A 14212-nucleotide genomic window follows, 5' to 3' on the forward strand; every position below is an offset into this window, starting at 1 on the left:
CGTCTTGGGTAAGAGTCTATAAGTGTGGCACATCTTGACTTGGTAATATTTTCCCACTCTTCCTTGCAAAAGCGCTCCAAATCTTTGAGATTGCGAGGTTCATCTCTTGTGCACAGCCCTCTTCAGGTCACCCCACAGACTTTCTATTGGATTTAGGTCTGGGCTCTGGCTGGGCCATTCCAAAACTTTAATTTTCTTCTGGTGAAGCCATTCTTTTGTTGATTTGGATTGTATGCTTGGGATCATTGTGTTGAAAGGATAAAATTCCTCTTCATCTTCAGCTTTCCAGCAGACACCTGAAGGTTTTGGGCCAAATGTGACTGGTATTTAGAACTGTTCATAATTCCCTCCACCTTGACTAAAGCCCCAGTTCCAGCTGAAGAAAAACAACCCCAAAGCATGATACTGCCACCACCGTGCTTCACTATGAGGATGGTGTTCTTTTGGTGATGTAAAGTGTTGTTTTTGCGCCAAACGTACCCTTTGAATTGTGGCCAAAAAGTTCAACCTTGGTCTCATCAGACCACAACACATTTTCCCCACATGCTTTTAGGAAACTTGATGTATTGTTTTTAGCCAGGCCTGGATGTTTTTCTGTGTAAGAAAAGGCTTCCATCTTGCAACCCTACCCCATAGTCCAGACATATGGAGAATACAGGAGATTGTTGTCACATGTAGTACACAACCAGTACTTGCCAGAAATTCCTGTAGCTCCTTCAGAGTTGCTGTAGCTCTCTTGGCAGCCTCCCTGACCAGTTTTCATCTTGTCTTTTCATCAATTTTGGAGGGATGACCAGCTCTTTGCAACATCACTGTTGTCCCATATTTTCTCCACTTTTTGATGACTGTCTTCACCGTGTTTCATGGTATATCCAATGCTGTGGAAACTTTTTTGTACCCGTCTCTTGACTGATACCTTTCAGCAATGAGATCCCTTTGATGCTTTGTAAGCTCTCTGCAAACCATGGCTTTTGCTGTAGCAGGCAACTGAGTAAATGTCAGGAAAATCCTACTAGGACAGCTGAACTTTATTTGGGGTTAATCAGAGTCTCTTTAATTGATGACAGGTGTGTACCCAAGAAGACTGAATGCTGTAATTAAATCAAAAAGTGCTTCAACAAAGTATTAGTTTAAGGGTGTGCACACAACAAAATATTAATTTAAGGGTGTGCACGCTTATGCAACCAGCGAATTGTACGTTTTTTTATTTTTTATACTTTTCCCCTAACAGATTTATTTGTTTTTCAATTGAATTGTACAGGTTATAGGTCACATTAAAGGTGGGAAAAGTTTTGAAATGATTTATTGTGGTCTCATTTTTTTATATCACAAAAACCTGGCATTTTAACAGGGGTGTGTAATCTTTTTATATCCATTGTACATATTTGGTTTTCTGTTTCTTTTTGAAAGATAAAATGGGGCCAACCATGTTACTAATGGCAACCACTGCTTCCACAGAGATGGGAGCATTCGGATATAACAGGGAAACCTCCTTTATTCCCTCTCCTGGGACCGAAAAGAGCATTTCTCCCTTGCCCACTGACAGGACTTCAACAGCCGCTAAGTGCTATACCAGAGGGATTTCTGGTATAAGATGGGTGGTCTGAAGTACAACAAATGGCCACAGCACAGTCACCCACCTGAGGCTGAAGCAAACTGCTAGACTGCTGTGTGTGTGGCAAAGGCTGTTTGCCTAACTTTTTCTTTTCGTGGCTGGAAGAAGAACTGACCATGGAACTGACAATCTGTTCCATGATCAAGGCAAAAATGGTGCCTCTTTCCCAGAGAAGACAAATAGCAAATACTAGTAAAACTACCAGTCCACAGAAGATACTTTTGTGATAGAAAATACACAGTAAAAAACACTTTCAAACACTATGGCAGCCCCACAATGGAAAATTAATTTCTCCAAAGAAAATATGTTATCAGTTAGTTTACACTAGTAAAACTGACAAAAAAAAATGAGTGTTCCATTTAAAAGTACATTACAGTCTTGAGACAGTCCATTAAAACACAACATTCCTAGCTTTAAAATAACTTTCCTGAAGAGGTAAATAATTAGACATCAGTAAGTACAAGAAAATGGAAGTTTTTTCCCCAAAGAGAACTTATCCACCACCCAGCAAAAGGAAAGCACAAGCCAACAGTCGATCCTCAAAAGCCTCAGAGGAGGCAGTAAAGCTCTGAAGGGCTTTGTGCACAAACTTGTCTTTTAGTCAGCTCAGCTTGACCTACTTGACAGTTTGGGCACATGGAAGGTACAGGCTGTTACATCCTTTTTTCTTTTTAAAACAAGAAACATATTTACTAAATTATCACTTATGATATAGGCAATCATACATTTATATAAATTAAAACAAACCATATTGACATATTTTTAGTTGCATACATTATACATCACTTATAATCTATACAGTCATTGTCAGTCAAACATTACATAGCTTATTCAAATCCTGCATTCCCTTAAACCTCATTCCACCTCCAAAACATTATTCTGCATGTATTGTTCCTACACTTCCCATTTTTTCTATGTAATTTGATCCTAACTCTTTTCTAAAGATCTCGTTTCCAGTTGTTTTATCTCTATTGATATTTTCACTACTTCTAGTACAGATGGTTTAGACTTTGATTTCCATTTTCTAGTAATTACTTTTTTGGCAGCCACCATAATTAAACTCAGTGAGGCCTTACTATATCTAGGCAATTTCAATTCTGTATCATCATTCAAAAAATCATTTCCTTAATTATACCAATTTGCTTACCCAGTATTTCTGACTGAGTGGCCTGCAGGAAATTTTTAAAGTCTGCCAACTCATTACACTCTCAAGAAACATGTTCCCAATTAACTCTTTCTTCCCCATCATGCCTCCAACAGTTTTTATCTACCTGAGGAAAAATTCTTTGGAGTCTGCTTGGTGTATAAAAATGCTTATATAAACATTTCCAAGCAAAGATCCTAAATCTTCCAGATGGTATTGCATATTTGGGAGATATACATACTTCCCCATTGTTTCTTTGTGAATTGCTTATCTAGTCTCTCTTCCCAAACCTTTCTAACCTCTTCTGATTGATTCTCAGTTATCATGCAATATTTTATATGCTCTACTAATCCCTTTTTTCTCAGCTGCTTCTGTTCTATACTCTACTAAAAACTCTACCAGTGATAGTCTTTCACTTAGGATCCCCCTATTTCTTTCTCTTTGCCTATGCTCTATAAATCCTTAATGGGGAAGGCAATCTCTAGCCTGCAGTCAAAATAAATTCTTGGTCTCTTCCTATTCTATTACCGTTCCCTCTCTACTTATTTGCTCCCAATACCTTGGTTTACTGCCAATTTTCACCAATAAAGCCCCCTCTTGTCTATTGTCTGCATCCCTAATTGCAGTCATCCCTATTGTCAGAATCTCCTTTCTTCATTCCTGTGTTGGCTTAGTTCTTAGAATATTTTCTGCTTCACGGGCTAAGGGTACTGCAGCAGTGATTAACATGAAGAATGTTTAAGAAATACTGTATTAAACACAACTGTTTCCAATAATGTAAGTATTTACTGATTATGTAGGCAGCTTCATGCACACCTCTCAGTATTTGAGCAATGAATATCACAGCAAAGGACTTTATAAAAATCATAACACAGGATCGGAAAGAACACTTTCTGATTTTTTTAGAAGAGAAAGTTTTCAAATAGTTTGTCTGTTTGTGTCTTTCGGCTTTTCCCGGTTAGGGGTCACCACAGCGGAACTCCGGTCCGCTAATGATTGGTAGTTGATTTTTATGTGCCGAGTTATCAGCCCTGATGCACAACCTTCAACGAAGGTATGCCCATTCATGCATGTCTCCACGCAAAAGACGCTCTAGCTGAGAATTGAACCGGACAGCGTCTTACTGTGAGGCGACAAATAGTACAGCACAGAATTTTTGCATGAGTCTAGTTTAGTTAATGACATTTGTACTCTTAAACAAGTCTTAATTTGTACAGAAAAAATAGGAGGAGGAAGGCTAAATCTGGGGACAAAAATCATAGTGTTATGCCTATATCATAGTAGCTGAGAGGCATGGATGACTGTATTTCTGACTACTTTTACTTATCTCAGTATGACCACATTTTTAGCTGTATACTGACAAGAAACATGTCAAAACAATAAAACTGTTGGATTTTTTTTTATCTTTGTTTAAATCTCCCCCAAATACCTCCAGCAGGTGCAAGGCATTATTAGAAATTATGATTTAGCTCAGTTGACATACGTTAATAAAATCACAAAAAAATGAGTGGATACAAAGACATACATACCACAACAGCTTCTTGCTTGTGAATGAAAACATAAACCTGTTGTTATCCCTATTTCCTGATAATGGAGCCTTGTCCAACTTTTCCCCTTCTTCTTCCATTTTGAGTAAAGAATCGGGTTTACTGTTCTAGAGGACAAACAGGTTATACTTTATTAACTACAATACTGCATATTTATACTTTTCGTACTACAACTAAAAAAAAAATAAAATCAAAAAGCATGCAAAGTGATAACCAAGTCAAGCCAGATTATTTACACCGTAAATCCATACGTATATGAACCCACATGTAAATTTTGTCTTTTTGCTTACTCTAATTAAAACAATACTAGAGTTCTACACTAGACTGAGACTGTGTGTCCACTGTCTGATACTCTACAAATATTCTCCTTAAACAGAATACACTCAACCGCTCACTGAAATAACAAATCAATTTTTATACGTAACTGCTGCCTGTACAATCCACTAAACTGCATGTGGGCTTTCTAGTAACTTCCACATCTGTAAAATCTTAGAATGTATAAATGTAACTACTCTTTGTGTATAAATGTAAATAGAAATACAACTACTCTTTGTTTAACTGGAACTTAGTATAATGCAATGTAAGCAAATGGAGCTTTTCTCCCTGGGCCTCCGCTGAAAAAGGGTATTACCTAGTCGGACTTTCCAAGTAAACAAAGACAAATAAACAAACGAATAAATAAATAAATAGTGAGGCAAAACTAGATATAAATGATGAAATGCAACTACTGCAAGTCTGACTGCTTACAAACTGCATAAACTTATGTCCATGCCTTAACAAACAAAACAGGTGGTAGTCCCTGTCATTACGTAGTTGCAAGTGAGGAAGTCCTTAAAGGGTTATTTAATGTGCATCTTAAACATCAGAATGTATCTTCAAGCAACTGTACTTTCTCCCTGCTTCTTCAGTGCAAGACTCTCTGTTAGGAAAACAGGACCATGTCACAAACTCAGTTAAATTAAATTAAAAACATTAACTGTGTTGCATAAACTAAATTCAGTAAATAAATGTAAAAAAAATAAAAAAATGCAAGAAACAGAGACAAACAATTACAGCAGGAGAAAAGGGTCTCATTCAATTAATTATTTATCTTATAAAAGAACAGAATATACGGCTTCTTTTCTACTATCAACTTTTTCTCAAAAATGAGTAATAAAGGAACATAAATGTAACAAGACCTGGATATGTCAAGTATTAGGATAATATATTCCAAATATTCTAAATGCCACATGAACAGTTACTTATAAATAGGAAATTACAGCATCTCTGTAATTATCATCATTAACAACATCAACCTAATTATTCACATTTTCCTATGACACGTCAGGCTGTCACATAAAATGTTATCACCTCTCAATTTATTGCCACTCTCCTTCATCCTTTAACATTCAAGCCTTACTGTCACAGGTCTTCTCTCATGCAATCTACCCAGTTCTTTGTTGGATATCCTTGCTTCTTCTTGCCTTTTCCAGTCTCTCCCAAGTCCTCTTTCACCAAATCGTCTTCTGCTTTCCTGCACATATACTTGAAAAGAAGTAATATGTTCTCTTTGACCTTCTCTGCAACTGCAACTGCAACTACCCTGGCTTCTTCCCTGATGTCATCTTTTCTTCATCTGTCGAAAAAAGTGTGAATCCTACGACCTGTCTCCAGCATTTCACCTCCACTACTTCTAGTTTTCTCAACCACTCTGCCTTCACTGTCTAGGTTTCTGTATCATATAGGCATACTGGTCACACCACTGTTTTGTGCACCTTGCTTTTCAGATTTTATGGCATTCATCTGTCATATACTACCCTTGATACTGTATGCCAGTTGGCTGCAGCCTTTTGGATTCTAGCTTTGATCTCCTCCTTCAAACCTCCCGTCTCCTCAGCCACCTCTCCCAGATAAATGAAGCTGTTAACCTGTTCCACTATTTTCCCTTCTATCTCAATTTTCAGCTTCTTAATGGTCTGATTTCCCCCATTTTCTCCCATGACAACTGTCTTGTCTGTACTCAGCTTCATCACGTGTCTTCCATTCTGCATTCCATTCCTCTATCATTTGTGCTGGAGTTCCTGTTCAATGTATGCTTGCAATACCACATCATCTGCATATAGCAGCTTTGTTGATTTATCCCTTCTGACCTGTTTGCTGAAGTAGTCCATCAATAGTATGATCAGTAATGGACTCGGAGCTGAACCATAATGCACATCCATTTCCACTAGAAATTCTTCTGTAAGTCCCAACACTGTTTGTATTTGTGCCATTGGGTCCTTATACATAGCTTGAGTAATTCTACTAATGGTTCTGGGACTTCAAACCACTGCAAAACTACCCAAATCAGCTTTCTCGGGACCTTGTCCAGATGGACTCTTTCCTAATTTCTAGCTTTCTCTCTACTATCTGACTGAGTGCAAACAGGCAAACAAATGGATTGGTAGTGCTGTATCCTGATCTGAATATGAATTGTTCATCTCCCATCTTTTCTACAATTTCACCTATTTGTTTACAAATAGCCCTCTGCAGCATTTTCATGCAGTGTAAAACTTTCATGCAGTGTAACAAGAGTTTGATACCTGTACACTGCCCACAATTGTAAATTACCTCTTTGTTCTTGGACACTGCAGTATGATGCTTATTCCCCAGTCATCTGGGATATGCCTTTCTCTCTATACTGCTATGAGCACTCTCAGGAGCCATTTCTCCCCTAGCATACCCAAAATCTTGATCATACCTGCCATGACCTCATCTCAACCTGCTGTTTTCCTGACTTCATTTTCCTTAATGCTGTTCTTACTAGGGTTCCTCTTTTACTGTAGGCTGTGTGTGGGGCAGTGCAACTTCTGTGGGGTTTTCTTCATTCAGAAGCTGCTGGAAGTACTTCTTCCATCTGTCTTTGATGTCTTGTGGACTGGTGAATAGTTTGGTGCTGGCAACCCTTAGGAATAGTGTCTGATGACTATCTTCTTTATATGTCTTCCTTTGTCTTGCAACCTGATAGAGTTTCTTTGTGCCACCTGCTTAGTCACTTTGCAGTAGCCAGTAGACTCTTTCTAATGCCTTATTCTTTGCTATTTCTACTGCCCTCTTAGCTGCTTTGTTAGCCAACCAGTATTTCATCTTAGCCTGATCCATATTTTCTGTCTCCTACTTTTTCCTGTACGCTTTTCTTTCAATAACTTCCTGGACTTTTGCATTCCACCACCAACTTTCCTTAGGTAGGAGTAGTCCAGGTCCTCAACCCACTTATCACTGGCAAATATCCATGCCAATTTTAGATGACATCAGTCGATGTGACCAAATCAACTAGGGCTAATTTTTACACCATCGCGTGGTTAATACTGGTACATACGTCCGAAAATACAAAAATAAAACTGTGCGAGGTATTCACAGTAACATCAGATCTTTGAATGAAGGGCTCTTAGAACAGCATTACATCAACTACATTTCTGAACACTAACAGTGAAGCCTGTGCTATCCAAGTAGTCAAAGGCTCCCAGCGGGAGGGTAGGAGCCATCCCAAATGGCATGAAACTTCCCCTAGTACGTACAAATACTAACAACTGTGTTCCCGAAAACAGGCCATATGCATAGTAGGACCAACCTAGTCAACAAAAACAAACAATATCAAATAAATAAATAAACAAATAAAGGCTACTTTGCCCTCTCCAATTTTTAGTGCCTCAAACACTAAACTTGTACGTTCTAATTCAACTAGTGCAACCACTGACAGTGTTAACACTACATACAGAATAACTATATTCTGTTTAATACAGTCAGACTACGAAGAAGAATACTCAATGGCGGTATCTCTAGTATTGCAATATTTTTCCCCCGAAGATTTACAGTAAAAGTGAGTGCCTCACATACATTTTCAGATCTTCCTAATACATAAACTATTTCTCTGAAATAGCCTTTTCTTCTAGAATTCTATTTCAGCTGCACTTCCAAAACATGAATGTGCTTATCCACATTTTATAAATATACATGATCTCCTTTTTCTTCCAATGAGCATAAAGAATGCAATATTGTATGGTTTCCAATATATTGCTGTTTCTGTTACATGTATCCTGTGCTACAAACTGGAAATAAACATGACTTTATACACTTTGTATATACTGTATTTTTGCTTTTACTGTATGACATTTCGGTGCTTGATCCTATTTCATGTGTAGTTCACTGTTCAGTATGCAACTGGGTAACACATATCGTTATACTTGTATCATACTGCCTTCTCTGGGAAATGAATAAAATGGGTCCTTTTAGCTCAGTCCATAACTCAAGATAATACATATATGAATTAATTAATCAAAGGGATTTGCTGATTTGGATAATTTCTGCAGCAGTATTGTAAATGGGCATTTTTTTTTAACTTGGTTACAGGACAGGTATGACAGGATTCCTAAGCTGCTCTGCTTCTAGGCTCTATATCTATCCTATAGCACTTAGGATAATGTGTTGCTGGTTAACCAGGATATAATGTCAAACACATCCTAAGTAAGGGCATCCTTAAAATATAAAGAAGGGGCAGCATTCTTAAATGAATGTATTCTTACAATTCCTTCTTGTGTTAGGCTGTGTTATGTTGTTATGTCTCATAAAATGCAAAACAGTACTTATCAAAACAAAAGGCAAGACAAGATAAGTTATTTTGACAAAGTCTTTGTTCAGGAAGGTCTTGCATGCCTTTAGAAGATCTTTCCTGATTTCCTTGTTTTTTCCCCCTGTCCTGTATAGTACCTAGACTAACAATACACATCCAAGATACACAGTAGTCTCCACCCTTGTTTTCATGCTGCAAGAAGGCTGGCAACTGAATGGATTGATTTAGAGAAACAGCTGAAACTAAACTACTCTAAGCACGAAAGGTGGGGTAATTCTTAGCACTGCCTTATTGTGAATGACAAGGTTTGTACTACATGAAGGCCTACAATTCAGAAAGCCTTCTAGTAGAGATTACTTCAACTAACAGTCTTCAGTAGAAAATATCTTTTAAGTCCACCAAAGAAGCTGGTTCAAAAACTGGGCAATGTTATCTCTTCTGTCATAAAGTTAATTCCCACACATAGCTGGCCTTAGGCATAGGCCAACTAGGTAGGCGGCTAGGGCGTCGGTCTGATGGGGTGCTTTTCCAGTATTTATTTAGTGTAGGTAGATCAGGATGGGGGCACCGGATGGTGTGGGAGGGGGCGCCATAGAGCCCTTTTGCCTAGGGCACCAGTTGACCTAAGGTCGCTCCTTCTCCCACAGCTATCGCTGCGGCACATACAGAAGGAAGCCCTGATATGACTCAGATGACTATGGACTGACTAAGTGACATGAGCATTGGGGAAGCTGACTAAGGATGATGGGAATGGGCTATGCATATTTAAAGGTAACACCTGATACCACTGGTGATCTGTGTTCCTCGTGTAAAATGTTTGATGATTTGCATACCATTAATAGAAGTAAATCTAGAATTAATGAAGATGATTGCACTTGTGCAATTGCCACGACTTGGAGAACTCTTATTACATATATTAATTACTGGACTGGTGAGATAAATAATGTCAGGCAAAGAGCAAATAGAACACATTTAGGAAATGATATGTCTATTGTCTGTAAAGATCATTCGCCCCCTATAAATAATATGATGCCCCTGACAACTCTGAAATTCTGGATGCAAGTATGCAGCAATTTGAGGATTCAGAGCATTTAGAAAGAAACAAAAAAAAGGAAGAAGTTCACAACAAATAACAGGGAAGAAAAATAAACTGATACATACTAAAAAGGACATGTTTTGTTATGTAACACACAGATTACAAGGAATGATAACATTTTTCTATCAGAAAACCTTCAGTCTACAAATAAAAGGCATAATTTCTTCAAGACAGAAGATACAGTAGAGAGTCAATTATCCGAATGTCAATTATCAGAAACGTCAATTATCAGAACCACCCTTCCAAAGTTTTCGGGTAGAAAAAAATCATAAAGTTTGAATATGTAAACATTACACATATTTGCTTGAGTATGTTTTTTTTTTTTTTTTTTGAGCTTGTAGCCAGCTCATGTGTGAAAAATATTCGTTATTGTCCATTGGAATTGCTGAATGGTTGAAAAGTAGATTCCTGCCTGCAGAAAAAACAAGACTTTAGAAGTTTTTATCAGGTTCAATTATGTGTTTGATTATCCAGACAATCTAATTATCCGAACTACCCTAGGTCCCAATTAGTTGGGATAATCAACTCTCTACTGTAGAAAAAAGAAGCAAGGGGCAGGTAAAAAGGAAGAAATCAAAATTGAACATGGAAGGATTGAAGAACATTACTAACCTTATAGACACGGGGTGCAGGGTTTGATTCTTACATGGGGTAATTGGCTAGGCTTAAAATGGCCCACAAGGGCAGTTAGCCTAGTACTAATCTATGAACCTATGAACCTATAAGAAAAAAGATGAGAAAGACAGATGCTAAATACATGGCTCAAGCTGTGGATGTACAAAGACAGCTGGATGAGAAATGTATGCTTGCAAATTTAATGTGCAATGAAAACAGTACGATTAATGAGACTAATGGTGATAAAGCTAATTTTTTTATAACAATTGATAGAGCAGATACTACTGTATTACAAGTTGAAGAATCTTCAGATCTAGTCAGAAAACATATTCTTGTAATTGGAGATTATATTATTAGAGGAACTGATACTTACATTTGCAGATTAGATAATGAACATCAAATAGTGTTATGCTTGCCAGGAGCAAAAATAGAAGACGAGAGACAAGCCTTGGAATGCCTTAATGTACAGATCTGTTTTCATTCATGTCAGTACAAATGATCTCATCCACAAGGACTCTGTTAGTAGGGAACTTCCAGCCCTCTTAGATAGTATAGCTAGTACTGGTGTTAGGACGTATTTTTCAAAAATTACATATAGAAAGGAGAGTCAGGTCATTGTGAGTGAAAAGATTTTTTTAGGTAAATGCCTACATTGAAAAAATGTCCCATTTAAAAAAATGGAAATATATAAAGCATCCAAGCCTAGTTTTGGGCACATGTGTGCTCAGACAGGATGGTGTGCTTTTTTCAAGATCAGGGAAGAGAATTTTTGCAGCAGATATTTTGCAATATTTGACAAATACTATACAGGATTTTTGCCAGGTGAAAAATTTAACACTTCATAGATAGCAACATTTGATGCATCTCTGATGGTTGTTAATGCTAGGAGCATTAATAATAATGTTTGTATTGGAAAATTTGCTACACTTCCACGAGATTGATGTTATTTTTTGTGAAACATGGTTAAAGAACAATGACTGGAAACCAGTTCTGTCAGGGTATAAATGTTTTTATTGTAACAGACATTCTAACAAAAAGGTCATGGGTGGAGGTATAATGATAGGGATTACAGACAGTTATGAGACCTGTGACTATTACATGTTCAGTGACAACACCAATACTATACACTGTGGAACTGTGACAATAAAGACAACCTTGGAACATATAACAATTTTTGGAGTGTACAGACCATCAAAGTCAAGTGCAGATGACCTAGAGGAATTCATACATTTCTTGCATGGCACACAGGAGGGAAGAATAGTATTAGCTGGGGACTTAAATTTACCAGAAACAGATTGGAATAATATTGATTCAACATTAGTAAGGAAATTATTCATAATGTATGTTCAAGAACACTTGTTTTAGATCGTAAAAAAAAACTTCCAGGAACTGGAACATACTAGACACTGTTTGTGTTCCTAAAGAAATTACTGTTTCAAGTCAAGTTTTACCAAAGTTGATGTACAGTGATCACAGGGTTATAAAGGTTCATTTGTTGCTAGATAATTCTGCCAAACTGAAATCTAAACCAATACACAGAAGATTAATTACAGATTATATGGAACCAAAACAGTCACTAAATAAAACTAACTAGAGTGATTTGTTCAATAGAAAAACTGCAGATGGAGTGTGGAAAGCTTTGAAACAGAAATTGTTTGAGTGCAAAAAATAAAAAACAATGTTTAACATTAGGATCTAGGCATACAATGTCAGGGGGATATATTTCCATAAGAACAATATACCTGACTAACATGAGAGACAAAAATGTAAGAAATGGAAGAAGGTCGAACTATAACTTTGAAAACTGAAATAAACAAGCTGGACAAAAATTAAGCATAGTGTGAGACAAGATAAAGAAAAAATTGAACAAAATTTATATAAAGATATTGAGCATAACAGGAAACCTTTTTATAGATACATTAGATGTGGAAGGAGTAAAGATACACATATTGATAAACTGTGTGTAGATTCTAAAATGTATTCTCAGAAACGATTATAGATATATTTATAAAATCTTATACAAAACAGTTTGGCTCCACAAAGGGGGTGATAAGATGTTCTAGTGACATCCAGGTAATCTCAGAAACTGGAATAAAATTAGATTATATTGAAAAAGAACTGCACAAACTGGATCTAAACAAAGCATATGGAGGAGACGTAATTAGTAATAATGACCTGAGAACACTTCAGCAAGAACTTGCAGTACCATTATATGTATTATTTACTAGCTCATATAAATATGGGGAGATTCCTCAACATTGGACATATGCACTTACTAAACTTGTCTATAAGGGAAAGGGAAGTAGGACAAACTCAAGAGTTATACAGACACCTTAAGTCTACTATCATGCTGTGGAAAAATAATGGAGAAGTTAATACTGGATAAGTTATTGCCAGAACTGGAAAGGCTGGGACTTGAAACCATATATCAGCATGCATATGTTGAAAATAGATCTATTATCATCTGTAATATGACGTTCCAAAACAATATAATAACAGCTATGAATGAAAAATTGTGCTCTGATGTAATTTATACAGATTTAACTTCAGCATTTGACAGAGTAATGCACAAAACGCTGATCAATAAATTAGAACAACTAGGTATCGATGTACACTTGACAAGATGGACAGCTGCATGGCTTACAAACAGGACATGGCAAGTATCATACAGCAACTGGACAGGTGAAATTCTTGGTCACAGTCAGGGTGCCCCATGGGGCTCTGTTCTAGGCCCTTACTTGTTTAGATTATATCTTTCAGACCTAACTTTTTCATCTGAGGTGTTCTACAGTCTATATGCAGATGACCTGAAATTGGGTAAACTGATCACGTGTTACAGATAAGACATGTCTCTAAAATAACTTGGCTAAATTGACAATTTGGGCACAGGAGAATAATATGTTGACAAACACATCAAAAACTAAGCATATGAGACTTGGGAGACATAAACTGAAAGGTGAATATTTAATACAGCACATGGTGATTAAAACTGTAGATGCATTTAGGGACTTGGAATATGGGTAGATCCAGCTTTGAGTTTTTCTAATCATATCTACCAATTTGTTAATGATAGTTATATAACTATAAGTTGTATCAAAAGATTTATAAAGTCTAGGAAATCAGAAATTATGACATGGCTTGTTAGTTACATTAGACCCAACTTGAGTATGAAAGAACAATTTGAAAACCTTATAAGAAAACAAGCATGAGTAAACTGGAAAGAGTACAGCAGAAATATACCAAGGGCATCCATGGATGTGAAAATGTAAGTTATTATGAAACACTAAAATATCTGAACTTGTACAATGTCTCTTACAGATATCTAAGAGGAGATCTTATTCAGATATATAGGGCATTTAGAGACAACTATCTCTGGGGATGTTTGGGGTTATCAAAAAGTACTACAGAATCATCAGACAACCTATGTAGAAAATTCTATAGGAATGAAAATTATACTAATTGGTTCTCTGAGAGAGCAGCTGATGCATGGAACATATTACCAAATTACATTAAAGCAAGTACTAGTTCAGTTATTTTAAGAACAGCCTGGAGACTTATTATGGAAACAAGTGTTTTAGTATATTGGCAGGCTAGAAAGGCATTAATG

General features: G+C 36.8%; 1 protein-coding gene across 5 annotated transcripts in view; it reads right to left on the bottom strand.

The window, feature by feature from the left end:
* Positions 1-14212, bottom strand: part of PHF2 (PHD finger protein 2) — a 3400138-nt gene that overhangs the window by 1156980 nt on the left and 2228946 nt on the right. For all 5 annotated transcript variants that reach the window (XM_044078128.1, XM_044078127.1, XM_044078125.1 and 2 more), the window contains exon 15: positions 4289-4413. In XM_044078128.1, coding sequence (XP_043934063.1) covers positions 4289-4413 — 125 coding nt within the window. The remainder of the gene's footprint in view (positions 1-4288; positions 4414-14212) is intronic.

This window comes from Protopterus annectens, chromosome 7.part0 (assembly GCF_019279795.1).
Source record: "Protopterus annectens isolate FY-2018-M chromosome 7.part0, PAN1.0, whole genome shotgun sequence".
NCBI classification, from domain to species: Eukaryota; Metazoa; Chordata; order Ceratodontiformes; family Protopteridae; genus Protopterus; species Protopterus annectens.